This window comes from Physella acuta, unplaced genomic scaffold (genome assembly GCF_028476545.2).
Source record: "Physella acuta isolate Inbredline_101_S28 unplaced genomic scaffold, ASM2847654v3 ptg001283l, whole genome shotgun sequence".
In the NCBI taxonomy this organism is placed as follows: domain Eukaryota; kingdom Metazoa; phylum Mollusca; class Gastropoda; family Physidae; genus Physella; species Physella acuta.
The window spans coordinates 855,001-869,702 of NW_026732798.1; the positions used below are offsets into that span (position 1 = coordinate 855,001).

Genomic DNA, 14,702 nt, shown 5'->3' on the forward strand with positions numbered 1-14,702 from the left:
TCCGAATATACAATTCCTCCTTAAAAAATTGGTACGTTTTTTTCGGTAACTATGTATTGAAAATTAACGTCTTCGTAGGATTTCCACCATTCATAAAATATTACATTTTAAGTCCAATAAACAATGAATTCATAATATTCTTCCATATTTTTGGGTACTCAGCTAAAAATTTTACGTGATGATCTTCACACTAATTTCTTTTGATATTTCAAATTTTGGATCCGGTAGAAACACTAAATTTTGGGTAATTTTGGGCCATTAAATCTATGTACCTTTAAAAAGCTGTAGGGAAGAAATTGCTTGCTATCTAGTATTAAAAAAGTTTTTTTAAACAGAGTTATTTACTCCAAATAACTAGCACATCATTAATTCAGTTTGTTTCAAATCGCTAAACCGCCCATACAAGACATTATTTAATTTAAAAGAAAAATCCATCTGATATGAACAATTTACTATTTTTAAACTGAATAATCCCCACATGAGAAGCAAGAAAAACATACGCTGAGAATATTACTTCCTACAACTTTGCCACGACAAGAGGGCAACTTTTCAAACTATTCACAAACGCCTGCAGATATCAAATACAACTATGTTACACATTCATTTTTCTATAATGTGCAATCTTTAAATTCATTTTGGTGCGTAGAATATAAAAAGGTTTCTATAATGTACCACTTGTCATACCAATCTCTTCCCCAGGGACGTAAATCTGATCTACAGAGCTATTGAAACAAACCTTCCCATGGCCTCACAATGGTTTGCCTCCAGTATTGTTGGTTTCATCATCACTTTTACCTTCGGTTGGAAGCTGGCTTTGGTGATGTTGTGTGCCTTCCCCGTTCTCATTGGTGGAGCAGCTGTAGCCAACAGGGTGAGTCGTGTGGTCCATGGGTTCAGTTATCTGGGTGTGCATTATGATGTTGACATCAAAGCTAGTTATTTGTGTGATTGATGTAGAAATCATGGTTAGTTATGTGGGTGAGTGATGTAGACATCATCAGAAGCTATGTGGGTGCGTGAGTCTGGCTAAAGGATACAATCGTCGTTCATTTAAATGACAGGGTAGTATTTGACGTTGTGTCGGCATGGTCTGGTCGGTAAAGCCCACGGTTTCTAAACTGAAACGTATCTGGTTAAAATCCCCTGATGTATTAGGCTCGATAGCTGGGGACAGCAACCTGGCGAGGAGAGAAAAATCCTAAATCAAAACACTGATGCCTTGAAGTTTGTTCATGGATAAACAAAGGACATGGAAGTAAATTAAAAAAAAAAAGCAGGCTGCAATCTGAGTCAACAGTCCATAATAAGTTGACAAGTAATACTTTATTGCGTTGGAGAAAATCTCTTTGAGAACGAAGAAAAAAAAATTTTCGACCTTATTTCCATGACCAGAGTATCGGTAAAACCAGCATCAAGGAGAGAGAGGCTTACGCCAGGGCTGGGGTTGTGGCTGAACAAGCCTTCTCCAACATAAGGACAGTCGTTGCTTTTGGTGGAGAGGAAATAGAGGCAAAGAGGTTGGTCATTGTCTACATAAATCTATTGTTATTTGTATATATGTCTTGAGAGAAATGTAGCTAAATCATTAAACAAAATTTCTTGGTATTTGACAAACGCTTGCAATATTTCCGCTTTAGATATCATGAAAACCTGAAACACGCCCAGAAATTCGGAGTAGAGAAGGGGATTGTCAATGGTCTAGGACAAGGAATACTTTGGTGTAGTGTTTTCTTGAGCTTTGCGCTGGGCTTCTACTACGGCAGTCAGCTGATCAGAAGTGGCGAGTACACAGTGAGCTCTACAGTTGTGGTGAGTTGTCTGTTGCTCAAACTCTTTCAATTTTAAAAATTTCCGTGACATCTGTCTGAACATTGTTCTTTTTAAAAAGTTCAATACACATTCTGCTTTTAAATCTGGATGTAAGTTGATAAGACAAAGTCTTGTAAGAACAAATGTCAATTTCACCAGACCAAAGGCTCTGCCAATATGATAGAAATTTTATGAATGCATTTGTTATTCAAGTTCGAAACTAATGTGCGGAGAAAACAAATCCCAATCTCCGAAAGTGAAGAAAAAATGATTAAAACATTTTGATGTACAACGTTACCGCTTTACACTCTGTTTCAGGTGTTCTTCTCCACCTTCATAAGTGCTGTGTATTTGGGCTATGCTATACCTGCAACAAACGGTATCTACGTTGCAATGGCTGCGGCAGTCAAGATTTATAGAGTTATTGATAAGGTGAGGTCAATTACAAGTTACTACATTATTGAGGAATAAAGCAATTCAGAAAATGATCTACTTGTAAAAAAGCATTCATTTAAAAAATATTTTTAAAAAAAGTTTACTACACAAACTGTTTTTGATTTTTTAAATTCATTCTTATTAACTAGTGTTTCTATTTCTATTTTACTGTTAATTGCTAATTTAAAAAAAATGTTTATAATTTTTAAAATTTATAAAATTTAAGAAATCTTTAAACATACTCTATACTTATTTTTATAATTTTATTTCCAGAAATCGTTGTGTGACAGCAGCTCAGCAGAAGGTGAAATGCCGACACAAGTAAATGGAGAAATTCTTTTCCAAAATATTTTTTTCTCATACCCATCAAGACCCGCGGCACAGGTATTGAGACATGATTGTTTCGTCTATTCACATCCTTAAAGTGCGAATGATGCTGGCTCTCTTTAAGAGTAACATTAGTCAAATCATTAGTCAAATCAACAATCTGTTTAATGCGTAAGATGTTAAGTTATTAAGTACAAACATCGAAAATGCTGATAAATAATGAAAAAATATAAATTAAACAAATGATTGTGATTCAACATAATTGGTTTTACAAATAAAAACTGTCAACACACCCAATTTAGTAATAGAAAAATACAGTTTAATAAGTCAAAAAGATCTCACTATCAGGGTACTAAAAATTTCAACAAATTGACAAGGATATTGATTTGCAAATCTATAAATGGAGTAAATTTTCACTTTTGGAAAATTCCGTAGATTTTGTGTGGCATTGACCTCCACGCACTCAAAGGTCAAACTGTTGCTTTGGTTGGTGCTAGCGGATCAGGGAAGTCTACTATTATACAACTCTTGTTGCGGTTTTACAAACCGAATGTTGGTCAGGTAAGTAAATTGTGGAAAAACAATTAGTCAATTAGACACTAAGTAAAATATATGTTAAAAAGGGTATACAATGTTTACACAATACAATAATTTGTACAACAGATATTAATAGACGGCCATGACATTGAGAGCTTAAACCTCCGATGGTTACGTCAGCACATTGGTCTAGTCAGCCAAGAACCGGTACTCTTTGCTACGACAATCGCCGAAAATATCCGGTACGGTCGTAAGGATGCTAGCATGGAAGACATCGTTCAAGCAAGCAAAATGGCAAACGCTTACGACTTTATTATGGCACTTCCACAAGTAGGTCTTATCAAGAGGTATTTTGACATACATACATATATATATATATATATATATATATATATATATATATATATATATATATATATGTTAGATTATTATCGTGCTCATAGTCTAAATTTATGAGTTAAAAAATTACTATTGAAAGTCTTTAAAAACAATTTTCATTTTATATACTTAGAATAATAATTTTCAATTATGAATATTACATAAAAATTTTTAAAAAAGTATCAACGTTTATAAAATTAATAAAATTGTGTCTGAAATGTATTGACTGCACAGTTACTTCCTTTTAAAAAAAATCATTAAATCGGGGGAAGAAAGAATTTACTTTTTATTCCTTTGTTTTGGTGCTAAGAAAAAAAATAATTACATAATTAGCGGGGATTGATTAAGTGCAATGTCGTTGGTATTTTTAATACTGCCTTTTATTTATTCTATACACTGAACATACTGTTCACTAATTATTTTTTTTTAAATCAATAACATTTAATAAGCCAGGTCCTACAAATCCTATATGTTTATTTCTTTCCATTTTCGGATAAGCTTGGAGTATTATCATTTTGTTCACTGAATTGAAACAGGCGCGACCGCCGGCGCCCTTGCACGGTTCGATTTGGCACCCTGGGCTATCATGTGAGCGCTATGCTGCATAATTTTGTTTTGAACAGTGCGATAGACTATGGATAAGAAAGGTTACTATAGTCTTTAAGTGAATCAAATCCGGGCGTCCTCCGGCATCCCGACAGGGTGCTATTTGGCACCCCGGGCCTTCCCGTGTACGCTATGGTACCTACGTTCGCGTGAGTTCAAAAGACTATGAATAAGTTATGTACTATAGTCGTTTACTAAGTTGAATCAGGCGGTTACGTTATGTTGCGTCCTCTGGCGCCCAGACAGGGTGCTATTTGGGGCCCCGGGCCGCCCGTGTTCGGTTTGGCGCTTACGTTCGTTAAAGTGAGTGCAAAAGACTATGAATAAATTGGGGTACCATAGTCGTTTATTAAGCTGAAACAGGCGATTCCGCCCCGGGCTAGACTGTGAGCACTTTGCGTTTAAGTTCGCGTTAGTGTTTTCATTGTGTTTAGGTTGGGTTTGCGTTAGTTGTTGCGTTTTGATTTGGTTCGTTTTTGTTCTTTCTTTTTTCGTTTTCGTTTGTGTTTTTTTTCTTTGGGTTTGTGTTTGTATTTGTGTTTGTGGTTGGTTTTGCGTTTGGATTTGGTTTGTTTTCGTTTGCTTTTTCGTTTGTTTTTTTCTTTGGGTTTGTTTTTGTGGTTGGTTTTGCGTTTGGATTTAGTTTGTTTTCGTTTGCTTTTTCGGTTGTTTTTTTTCTTTGTGTTCGTATTGGTGTTTGTGGTTGTGGTTGGGTTTGTTGTTAGGTTTTTGTTTTCGTTTGCTTTTTTGTTTGTTTTTTTCTTTGTGTTTGTATTGGTGTTTGTGGTTGTGGTTGGGTTTGTTGTTAGGTTTTTGTTTTCGTTTGCTTTTTTTGTGTGTGTTTGTATTGGTGTTTGTGGTTGTGGTTGGGTTTGTTGTTAGGTTTTTGTTTTCGTTTGTATTTGTAATTGTGTTTGCGTTTTGTTGTTTTGGTTTTGGTTGGTTGTGGTTTGGGTGGGCAAGGCCGGGTTTATGATGATTACTAAACACACAGGTAATGGTCTTTAACAGAAAGGTTTTTCACAGAAGCCAGAGCAGGGCCTGGCCGGGACGGCTAATATATATATATATATATATATATATATATATATATATATATATATATATATATATATATATATATATATATATATATGTTATTTGGTTAATATCTTTTAGCAATACGAGACGTATGTAGGCGAACATGGCGCCCAACTAAGTGGAGGACAGAAACAGAGAATCGCCATCGCCCGAGCTCTGGTCAAGGACCCAAAAATTCTTTTGCTGGACGAGGCGACCTCAGCACTGGACACTGAGAGTGAGGCCATCGTACAAGATGCTCTAGATAAGGTACTTATAACCATCTTAGATGGTTGGATTGAAGTGCGTTAATCCATCCTAGATGTCATGCTTAAAGTAACATAATTCATTCTAGACGTTAATGATGCAGTCAATCTATACGTAAGGTAAGCAAAACCATCTTGTGTAAAATACAGATAGAAACAGTAAAGAAGATAAGTCAACCCTGCTTTTTAACAGCGTTAGAAATATAAGACAAAAAATGTGTAAAGTAGTTCAAGAAGATTGTTTAAATTCTTTGTGTAATAGTTTGTTTTAAATAATATTTAATCTACAAAAAAATCCATTATCAAGGTTAGCAAAGGCCGAACAACGATTATCGTCGCTCATCGACTTTCGACCATTCGTTACGCTGACAAGATAGTGACGCTGTCCAAAGGTCGAGTGGTGGAGGTGGGCACCCACACGGAGCTGATGGACAAACGGGGAGTTTATTACAACCTCGTTTCTTCACAGGTCAGATCTTTGTTTAACACATTGTTTTATATTAGTTAGCTACAGCATCGTTTCTACAAATGGCCAAAGCATTGTGATATGGAGGTTTTTATATTAGTTTAAGCTAACCATGGGGTTTATATTCAGAGTTGGCTATATAAATGCATAGTTCTGTGACATAATTAAATATTATGAAGTATAAAGTATTACTTTTTCTTGCTGAAAATTCGCAATTGTTAAAAATTTGGCATTGATGTCAACCTATGATGGTATGTTCGGGTCAGTGCAGAAAAGTTTTTAAGATTTATGATTTAAATTAGTCATAATAGTATTATTTATTGCTTGTGTTCCTAAACACAATAACCTTGTCAAGACAATACAGTGTGATTATAGACTTAAGAAACGAATGATTCGATTCTAGACTTTGTTTAGTGTGTTTAGTGGGGATATATAATAATTGTCTTTAAAATAAAATTTTGAATTGTTTTATGAAAGTGGCTCATTTCCAATTCACACTACAGAAATAGCAGCTTAAAATTTATTTTAATTAATTTATTTGGTTGTTGATATTGAAGATTCTTTTATTTTTTATGCTTACTAGACGCAACAAAGTAAGTATTGTGTGATTAGACGCAGTGGCGTAGCGAGGTCGGGTGTCACCCGGTGCGGCACTTAATGGTGTCACCTCCCCCCCAGAGGCATAGAGACCCTTCCCAGGGACAAACTTTCAAATTTTCGATTTGCACCCCCCTCAAACTTTCGATTTGCACCCCTCCCTCAAGTTTTCGATTTGCACCCCCCCTCAAACTTTCGATTTGCACCCCCCCTCGAGTTTTTCTCTATGTATTTTGCTATTTTTTGCCTTGGTGTCACCCCCCCCCCCCTAAATGGTGTCACCCAGTGCGTTTCCGCACCCCCGCCCCCTCGCTACCCCCCCCTGATTAGACGTTATAGATAGTGGTTGGTTTATTAGTTATAACAGTGTGGTTAACGTTGTTAGAGATTGGATTTAGATAGATGTTTAATAACATTGCATTTGATTTTGTTATATGTATACGTAATTTAAAAATTATCCGAGTTTTAGAATTGTTAGACAAGTAGCCTTATTATTTTATTTTTTAAAACACAGAGCTTTGCGACTAACTTTAATAGTGGTTGTCTATGTACACGTTTGCAACTTATGGAAAATAAAGGTTAAAAGTCAGATTATAGTGAAGCTGCAGAATAACTTACATACATTTTCCTCATAAATATAATGGATTGTTTTGGTTTTAACATTAATAAATTGTACCTGTTAAGTTATTTAGTAATTTAGCCGAATTAAAGTCGTCGAGATGTGTTGCAGTTATGTTTTAAAGTGAAGCATATTTCATTATTTATAGTGTTAATTTTTTATATTAAATCTGCCTCAAGTGAAACAGTCTAATGAAGCAACGGAGTGTGACCACCTAGATAATCAACCAGCACAACTTATCTCTAAACAGCTGTCCGTTGAACTCACTCACATTTCACCTGATGAAAAAGTAACTATTTCTGCGTCTTTCTGTTGTCATTACCATTAACTTAATAAAATATTATATTAAGTAATTCAATTGAATTAGAATCAATACAATCTTATTAGTAAAGAAATGCTTTAAAATTCACAAAATACTTTTTTTATAGGGGAAAGAAAACATTCAAGAAATTAAACCCATGTCAACTAGACACATGTTCTTACGTTTGATCAAACTTAACTCACCTGAATGGATTTTCATCTTCTTCGGAACACTGGCCAGTATCATCAGTGGGGCGGTGATGCCGCTTTGGTCAAACCTGTTCGCCCTCTTCACTAAGGTTATTACGTCGAAGATAACTATTTTACCGCTTAGACAGTTTTAGGTCATAATCTAATAATAAACTAGTGACCTGTTGTAATTAGTGGCAAACATAATTTGCCTTTTGACGTTAGTCATTTTTTTTCACCAACTATTCCTGTTTGAATTTTGACATATCTTGTAATTTTTGAATTGTTGAATTGAATTTCGTTGTTTCACGAACTTTGACATATACATTACTTTAAACACCGGTACATCATCCAGATTTTGTCTTATCCCGATAAACAAGAGCAAGAAAACTCTATAAACATATTATGCCTTATGGTTGTTGGGTTGGGGATTCTGAACTTCATCGGTAAATTTTTACAGGTAAGACAAGATCGCATGTTTTAAATGTTAAAGGTTATTCAGAATTATTAACAGAAAAGACAAAATAAGTGTAAAAAATATTGAACTTCATCGAAAGTTTTGTTAAATGACAAGACGCGTTGTTTAAAATCCCGATCTTCATTGGGAAGGTTTTACAGGTAAGACAAGTTACATGTTCGAAATTAGATACTAAATCTGGTAATGTAATAGGTCACAGAGCTACTTATCTTATGTCTTATATCTTGATCTACTTAGCATTCTACATAATGTTATGTAAATATTCAGCTAATTGTAGCTAATCTTGGAAATAATGCTTGACTTCGGCATTGTACTTTTAAAGTTAGTGCTAAAATTATTATTATTTTTACCGTGAAATTTAATAAAACATACACTTACCTTCATTTGGCAGGACTCCATGTTTGGTGTTTCAGGGGAATCTCTCACAACTCGATTAAGGGACATTTTCTTCCGTTCATCACTTCGACAGGTAGATTTTAAATGTTAACTTATTAATAAAATCTAACTATATTGGGATAATTTAGTTTTAAATCGACATTGATGGTGGCTTAGGCTTTGGGGTAGTTGAAAGATATAAGCTGCAACGCCAGGCAATTCACTTTCCATACCGAATGAAATAATATGGATATGTAACAGGAATTGAGTTTTCGTAACATTTAGATGACCTAAGATAGTTTGGAGGTAATTTAAAGAAGAAGGCTACTTAAGATTAAATGTTGATTAAATCTTTAAAAATTATTATAAAAAAAAGAAAATGTGCTGGTTCGACGACCCGAGGAACGCAGTTGGAGTGCTAACAACAAGACTGGCAACAGAAGCTTCCAGAGTTCAAGAGGTGATTATTTTACGCATAATCTAACGTGTGAAAATATAGGTTTTCACCTTGATCTCCAAGTATTGTATTAGTGAATATGCGTTTATAATTACAGTAAGGTTAAAAAAACACCTCCAGCAGTTTGCCAGCTAACTGAATAATTAAAAGCAACTAACAGCTGAAAAAAGGAGAAATATAATAATTAATTTTAATTACTCATTGTGCAGACCTTCACCTCAGCAATGGGGCTGACCATCAACTCAGTCTCTGTGATTGCCATTGCCCTGGGGTTTGCCTTCTACTATTCCTGGAAGTTAGCGTTCGTCATCGTGGCTCTCGCACCTATCGTTATCTTAAGGTATTCCATCCATGCAAATTATAAAAAAATAACATACTAATTGTCATTAAAACTTTTCACGGAATTAAATTATTTGTTTATACAGTGGGTGGGGACAAATGGTTTTAATCAGTCGCATCACAGACAAGTCTAACAAGGCTTTGGAAGAGGCGGTGGCGGTAAGTAACATGAGGTGGGATTGTGTTTTACAGTAGGTCACCTAGCTTTGATTAGTCGTACTCCCAAACTCGATGGAACTAATCTAAAATAACAACACAAATACCAATACATTACCTCATATTAAATAAATAATCTTCAGACAATTACTCAGTTTGGGCATTTCGTTATGGGATTTTGTGGAATTAAAAATAATTTGGTTATTATTTTTCATAATAAAATGCGAATGTTATATTTGAACATTACCACTAAGCCAACATCACCTGCCCTGCAAGCGTCCATAAAACTAGATTTTTAGCCCCCCCCCCCGCTTTTATAAATGGATGTCCCAAAATGACGTGGCGGAAGTTCCTGTATGATGAGGTATTAATTTGGGGTGAATAAGCTTTAAAGGGTCAAAGTGGGCGTGGTGGGAAAATGTTTTGCAGTGCAGCAGATAGATAGTTTTCTGAAAGGAAACTGGGTTGTCTAGTATACTAATAACATTTATTAAATGTAATCAGTTTAAATATTTTAAACTTAAGCCGCCATGTGATGTGCCATTGTTTGACGTTATGTTCGGGCTCAGTGGGAAATTAGTATGTGCTTTTAGTGTAGACGACAGATCTCTTTCCTATGGAAAAATGGGTCGTTTAGTTTATATCTATCAGAAAGTTAAATGTCGATAAGTTGTTAAAAGTAGACAAAAAGACTGTTACCAAATGAAATCTTTATTTTCCAGCACGCCATCCAAACCATCTCGAACATTCGGACTATGGCCGCCCTCACACTGGAGCAGGAGTTCTACCAGATGTTCGTTAGCAGACTGGAGAAGGCGCCACACAAGTTCAGTAGTGACGTCATCGGTAGTGGGGTTGTGTACGGTTTTTTTCTGGCACTGCCGTATTTCTCCTTCTGTGTGATGTTTGCGACTGGGTATCTTTTAGTTGAAACAGGGGAGTTGCCGTTTTATGATATGATACGGTAAAAGTTTTTTTAATGCTTTACATGTTAAGTAAGGTAAATTTCTGTTTGTTTATTATAGTATCAATTAAAATATTTGTTATTGTTTTTGGGTAATGATACGGTAAAGTATTTTTTCTTTCATGATATGAAATGTTTGAATATTTGTTTTTTGTTTAATGTGATATGATAAATTAATTGTTTTTTTTGTGCTTGTTTGGTAATATCTACCTCTAAAATTATTTTTTGAAAAATATTTTATGATATGATACGGTAATTTTTGTGTGAAATGATACGGTAAGATAACATGTTTCATATATTTAAAATATTTTTTGTTTGCTTTTTGATGTGGCACTGTTAAAACTTTGTATTATCATCGGAACCATTATAAAAGAAAACATATTTCTTGCTCCGACTGTTTTTCCTTTGTCTTGCAGAGTTTTCTCGTTTGTGACGGTGTCTGTGTTCACCTTGACACGGATCGTGGTCCAGATTCCAGACACCACACTCGCCAGACTGGCGGCCCAGACCATCTTCGAGTCAATGGACAGCGCTCCTAGCGTGGCGGACAGTCAGGGGGGATCTGTGAAACTTGATGGGGTTTGTTTACTTCGTTCTTGAGTGCTTCTTTCAAACAACTTTTCTCCCAGAATGGGATTGGTACTTGAAACATGAGTAAGAGGGCAATAGGGAAACCATGATTAAAGTGTATATTTTCTATATAAATTGTATATTCTCCTTCTTTGTCTGGGAGGGGTTGAAGTGGGCCGGAGAGCTGGAACTGACCTGAGAGAAACTCTCAGCGAAATGCAATATTTATTTTGTCCTTTATTTTACAATAGCTTGCTTTCCCTACATTTTTTATGTTTTTTTAAATCTTTTTATTTTTAAAAGGATTCATTTAAAAGTGCAATTCAGTTTACCGGAATTCGCTTCCGGTATCCCATGCGAAAAGAAGTTCAGGTATTAAATGGCCTTGACCTAGAAGTTCGTCTTGGACAAACGCTGGCGCTGGTGGGTGGAAGTGGATGTGGGAAGAGCACAATAGTGCAACTAATAGAGAGATTTTATGACGCCCAGGAGGGCAGTATTGTAAGTAGCGTCTTTGTGGCATTAGTCATTGACATTTCTTTAACAGGGTCGCACCTCAGTATTGAAAGTAGCATAAACACCAGTATTTTAGCGCCATTGGCCACACTGTTGTTTCAAGTGATATGATTATAAGTAACGTCATTGGTCAGTTTAATAGGTCAAGGAAAGTTACAAATTATTGCTTTAGAATATTTGAACAGAAATGCTAGACATGCTAAATTTGGTTTATTGAAATTAGCTATTGGATAATCACAACATCCTTGACCTTAACGTTCAATGGCTGCGTATGCAAATCGGTCTGGTGTCACAAGAACCAGTCCTGTTCGACAGAAGTCTGGCTGAGAACATCGCTTACGGGGACAACACGAGGGAGGTGGGCATGGAGGAGATCATAGAGGCAGCTCGGACAGCTAACATACACACGTTTATACAGTCTCTGCCCTCGGTGAGTTTATACAGTCTCTGCCCTCGGTGAGTTTATACAGTCTCTGCCCTCGGTGAGTTTATACAGTCTCTGCCCTCGGTGAGTTTATACAGTCTCTGCCCTCGGTAAGTTTATACAGTCTCTGCCCTCGGTGAGTTTATACAGTCTCTGCCCTCGGTGAGTTTATACAGTCTCTGCCCTCGGTGAGTTTATACAGTCTCTGCCCTCGGTGAGTTTATACAGTCTCTACCCTCGGTGAGTTTATACAGTCTCTGCCCTCGGTGAGCAGATAAGGCTCCGTCGTAAATTTTTGTCCTCGATAAAATAGGGTTAAAAGTGACAGGTTGTGATCCACACAATCATCAACACTAGTGTAATGTAATTATCTAAAATACATGATGCATAATTAAAATTCAAATTAAATAATCACTAGAGGAGATTCTATATCCTCTTTATTCACTCTGCATGTATGCACGGATATGCGTTCTGTAATTATGAGTCACTAAAAAATAAAATGTAATGTAGTTGATGTAGTTAACAAATCACGCATTAAAAACTTTTATACTTAAGGGCTACGAAACAAATGTGGGGAATAAAGGGACACAACTAAGTGGAGGACAAAAACAAAGGGTAGCAATCGCGAGAACTTTGCTGAGAAATCCAAAGATTCTTCTACTAGACGAGGCCACGTCAGCTTTGGATACTGAGAGTGAGAAGGTGAGTATTTGCTTTTGGTACAAAAACTCACTTGTGTGTTTGTGTTTGTAAGTGTGTGTGTGTGCTTTAATATACGACTGGCCGTTTAAAATATGCTGGTTAAGTCAGTAGTAGAAATTCCCTAGAATTCGTGCGTTACACCTAAGAATGCTTTAACTGTACGTGTTCTACTCAGTTGTATTAAAGCCCAAGCAGTAACTATTTTAGTATTTTTAAACAAGTTAATAAAAAGTCTAGTGACAATTTAAGCGCTATTTCCTTATGTTATCTAAAAATAGATAGTGATCAAGTTTGTTTTTAAAAAATGTGAAAAAATGATTAGGCCTAGCGAAACAAAACCTTGTAATTGTAACTCCCTATCACTCTCATATAAATTATAAATAAATTAATAGGGTACAAAAATAACGTTTGAATTAATAAGTAAACAAGGTAATTTTGCGCTAAAAAAAGACAACTATATTAACCTATATCAACGGAAATACTTTTATTTTAACGAGTAGGCCTACACGATGCTCAGTTTAAAAAAAATATCATCCTAGGCCTACACAATGCTCAGTTTAAAAAAGTAGTAATAAATTTTTTGTGACCGAACAAAAAGATATTTTTGAAAACTTTCTTCGGCAATATTGTTCAAAATTATGACAGGAATCGATTGGTAAATGTTTCAAGTCGCTAAGTGGTCTGGTTGCTGAGATATGGGCGAAAAGCTGCATTTTTTCGAGGTTTTTTGGCTTTTCCGGGAAATATAGGAAGGAATTCCGGGAATTTTTTTGGCCCACAATCATCCTCGGAACTTGCTTAACATATTTGCTTTGGAACTAGTCCTCGATATTGCTTCGTTGAGGAGGAGATACGACTTAAAGCTGCGGACACACATCCATTCATTCATTCATTCATTCATCCATCCAGAAATGACGAAATAATCTCAATTGTCCGTATGGAAATTGCGCTAAAAATATATATATAAATACCATGGTATTGTAATGTGGACTTTTTTCTTAAACTGAGAAAATAACCATGCACATGACTTCTATCACCAGGTGGTGTTGGAAGCGTTGGACAAGGCCAGGGAAGGTCGCACGTGCATCACCATAGCTCACAGGTTGAGTACCATCAGAAACGCAGATCGCATCGCAGTGTTAAAGAAAGGCGTGATCCAGGAGTTGGGCACACACGAGCAGTTGATGGCGAGTCGTGGGGTGCTGTATCGTATGATGAAAGCCCAGACCAAGGCTCAGAGATCAAGTGATGACAAAGTGTGAAAATTCAATTACGAAATACACAATTGATGCTACACACACACACATACGCGCGTACGCACGCATGTAACAGCACACACACCCACACACAGAGACATACACAGACACACTCTCTCTGGTTGCCCGAATATCGTTTATGATTCGTTAAGAAACTAAGACTTATTAAAATGTTTAATATCTCACAAACACATATTCAGTGACTTCTTTGTGTTTGAGATTCAAATTTCAAAACACTCCTGATAGCACTTTTTCTTGATCTTTTTTTAAACTCGTGTATTACTTAAAGATGTAGACCAGAATGTATTCCAGCTAAATTTAGTTATGTACTTTCATCTAAATATGATACATGTGCAAACATTTATAATAGAGTTTATGATAAACTTAGTTCAGCTTCTTCTTCTGTGTTCTTAATTTAGTTTATAGTGGAGGATTTAAACAACAAGTTCTACTTCGTGTATGAACTGGATTGTGGTCTCCAGATCTACGGGTGCCCCATATATATTTCCATGAGTAGGGTGTATAGGGGCCAGTGTTTGGATCGCGCCTGGTTATATAGGGAGCAGTTCTGAAGGACGTGCTCTGTATTCTCCGATGCCATGCCACATGGACAAGTTTCGCCATACCCAACTTTTAATTTTATGCATGTGCTGTTTTAGTCTCCAAATTTTTCTGGGTAGAAGCCGGTAGTTGCCAGATTACCCGTGCAAGTGGCAGCATCAGATAGCCTGGATTAGTGTCAAGTACTTTGGGCAATATGATTATCTTGAGCATAGACTAGCCATGTATTATCATTAGCCTAGACTAGCCATGGGATTATCATTAGCATAGACTAGCCATGGGATTATCATTAGCCACACTAGTCATAGTGTTGTTA

At 36.0% G+C, this 14,702-nt stretch overlaps 1 protein-coding gene across 1 annotated transcript in view; it reads left to right on the forward strand.

Annotated features, from left to right (window-relative positions):
* Positions 1 to 13,831, forward strand: part of LOC131958001 (bile salt export pump) — a 19,560-nt gene extending 5,729 nt beyond the window's left edge. The window contains exons 6-25 of the mRNA XM_059322877.1: positions 700 to 871; positions 1,393 to 1,517; positions 1,638 to 1,809; positions 2,128 to 2,241; positions 2,518 to 2,628; positions 3,007 to 3,132; positions 3,235 to 3,438; positions 5,251 to 5,421; positions 5,725 to 5,920; positions 7,279 to 7,388; positions 7,528 to 7,698; positions 8,818 to 8,901; positions 9,108 to 9,238; positions 9,324 to 9,396; positions 10,116 to 10,357; positions 10,774 to 10,936; positions 11,231 to 11,428; positions 11,667 to 11,873; positions 12,423 to 12,569; positions 13,610 to 13,831. Of these exons, the coding sequence (XP_059178860.1) occupies positions 700 to 871; positions 1,393 to 1,517; positions 1,638 to 1,809; positions 2,128 to 2,241; positions 2,518 to 2,628; positions 3,007 to 3,132; positions 3,235 to 3,438; positions 5,251 to 5,421; positions 5,725 to 5,920; positions 7,279 to 7,388; positions 7,528 to 7,698; positions 8,818 to 8,901; positions 9,108 to 9,238; positions 9,324 to 9,396; positions 10,116 to 10,357; positions 10,774 to 10,936; positions 11,231 to 11,428; positions 11,667 to 11,873; positions 12,423 to 12,569; positions 13,610 to 13,831 (3,139 nt within the window). The remainder of the gene's footprint in view (positions 1 to 699; positions 872 to 1,392; positions 1,518 to 1,637; positions 1,810 to 2,127; positions 2,242 to 2,517; positions 2,629 to 3,006; positions 3,133 to 3,234; positions 3,439 to 5,250; positions 5,422 to 5,724; positions 5,921 to 7,278; positions 7,389 to 7,527; positions 7,699 to 8,817; positions 8,902 to 9,107; positions 9,239 to 9,323; positions 9,397 to 10,115; positions 10,358 to 10,773; positions 10,937 to 11,230; positions 11,429 to 11,666; positions 11,874 to 12,422; positions 12,570 to 13,609) is intronic.
* The last annotated feature ends 871 nt before the right edge of the window (positions 13,832 to 14,702 follow it).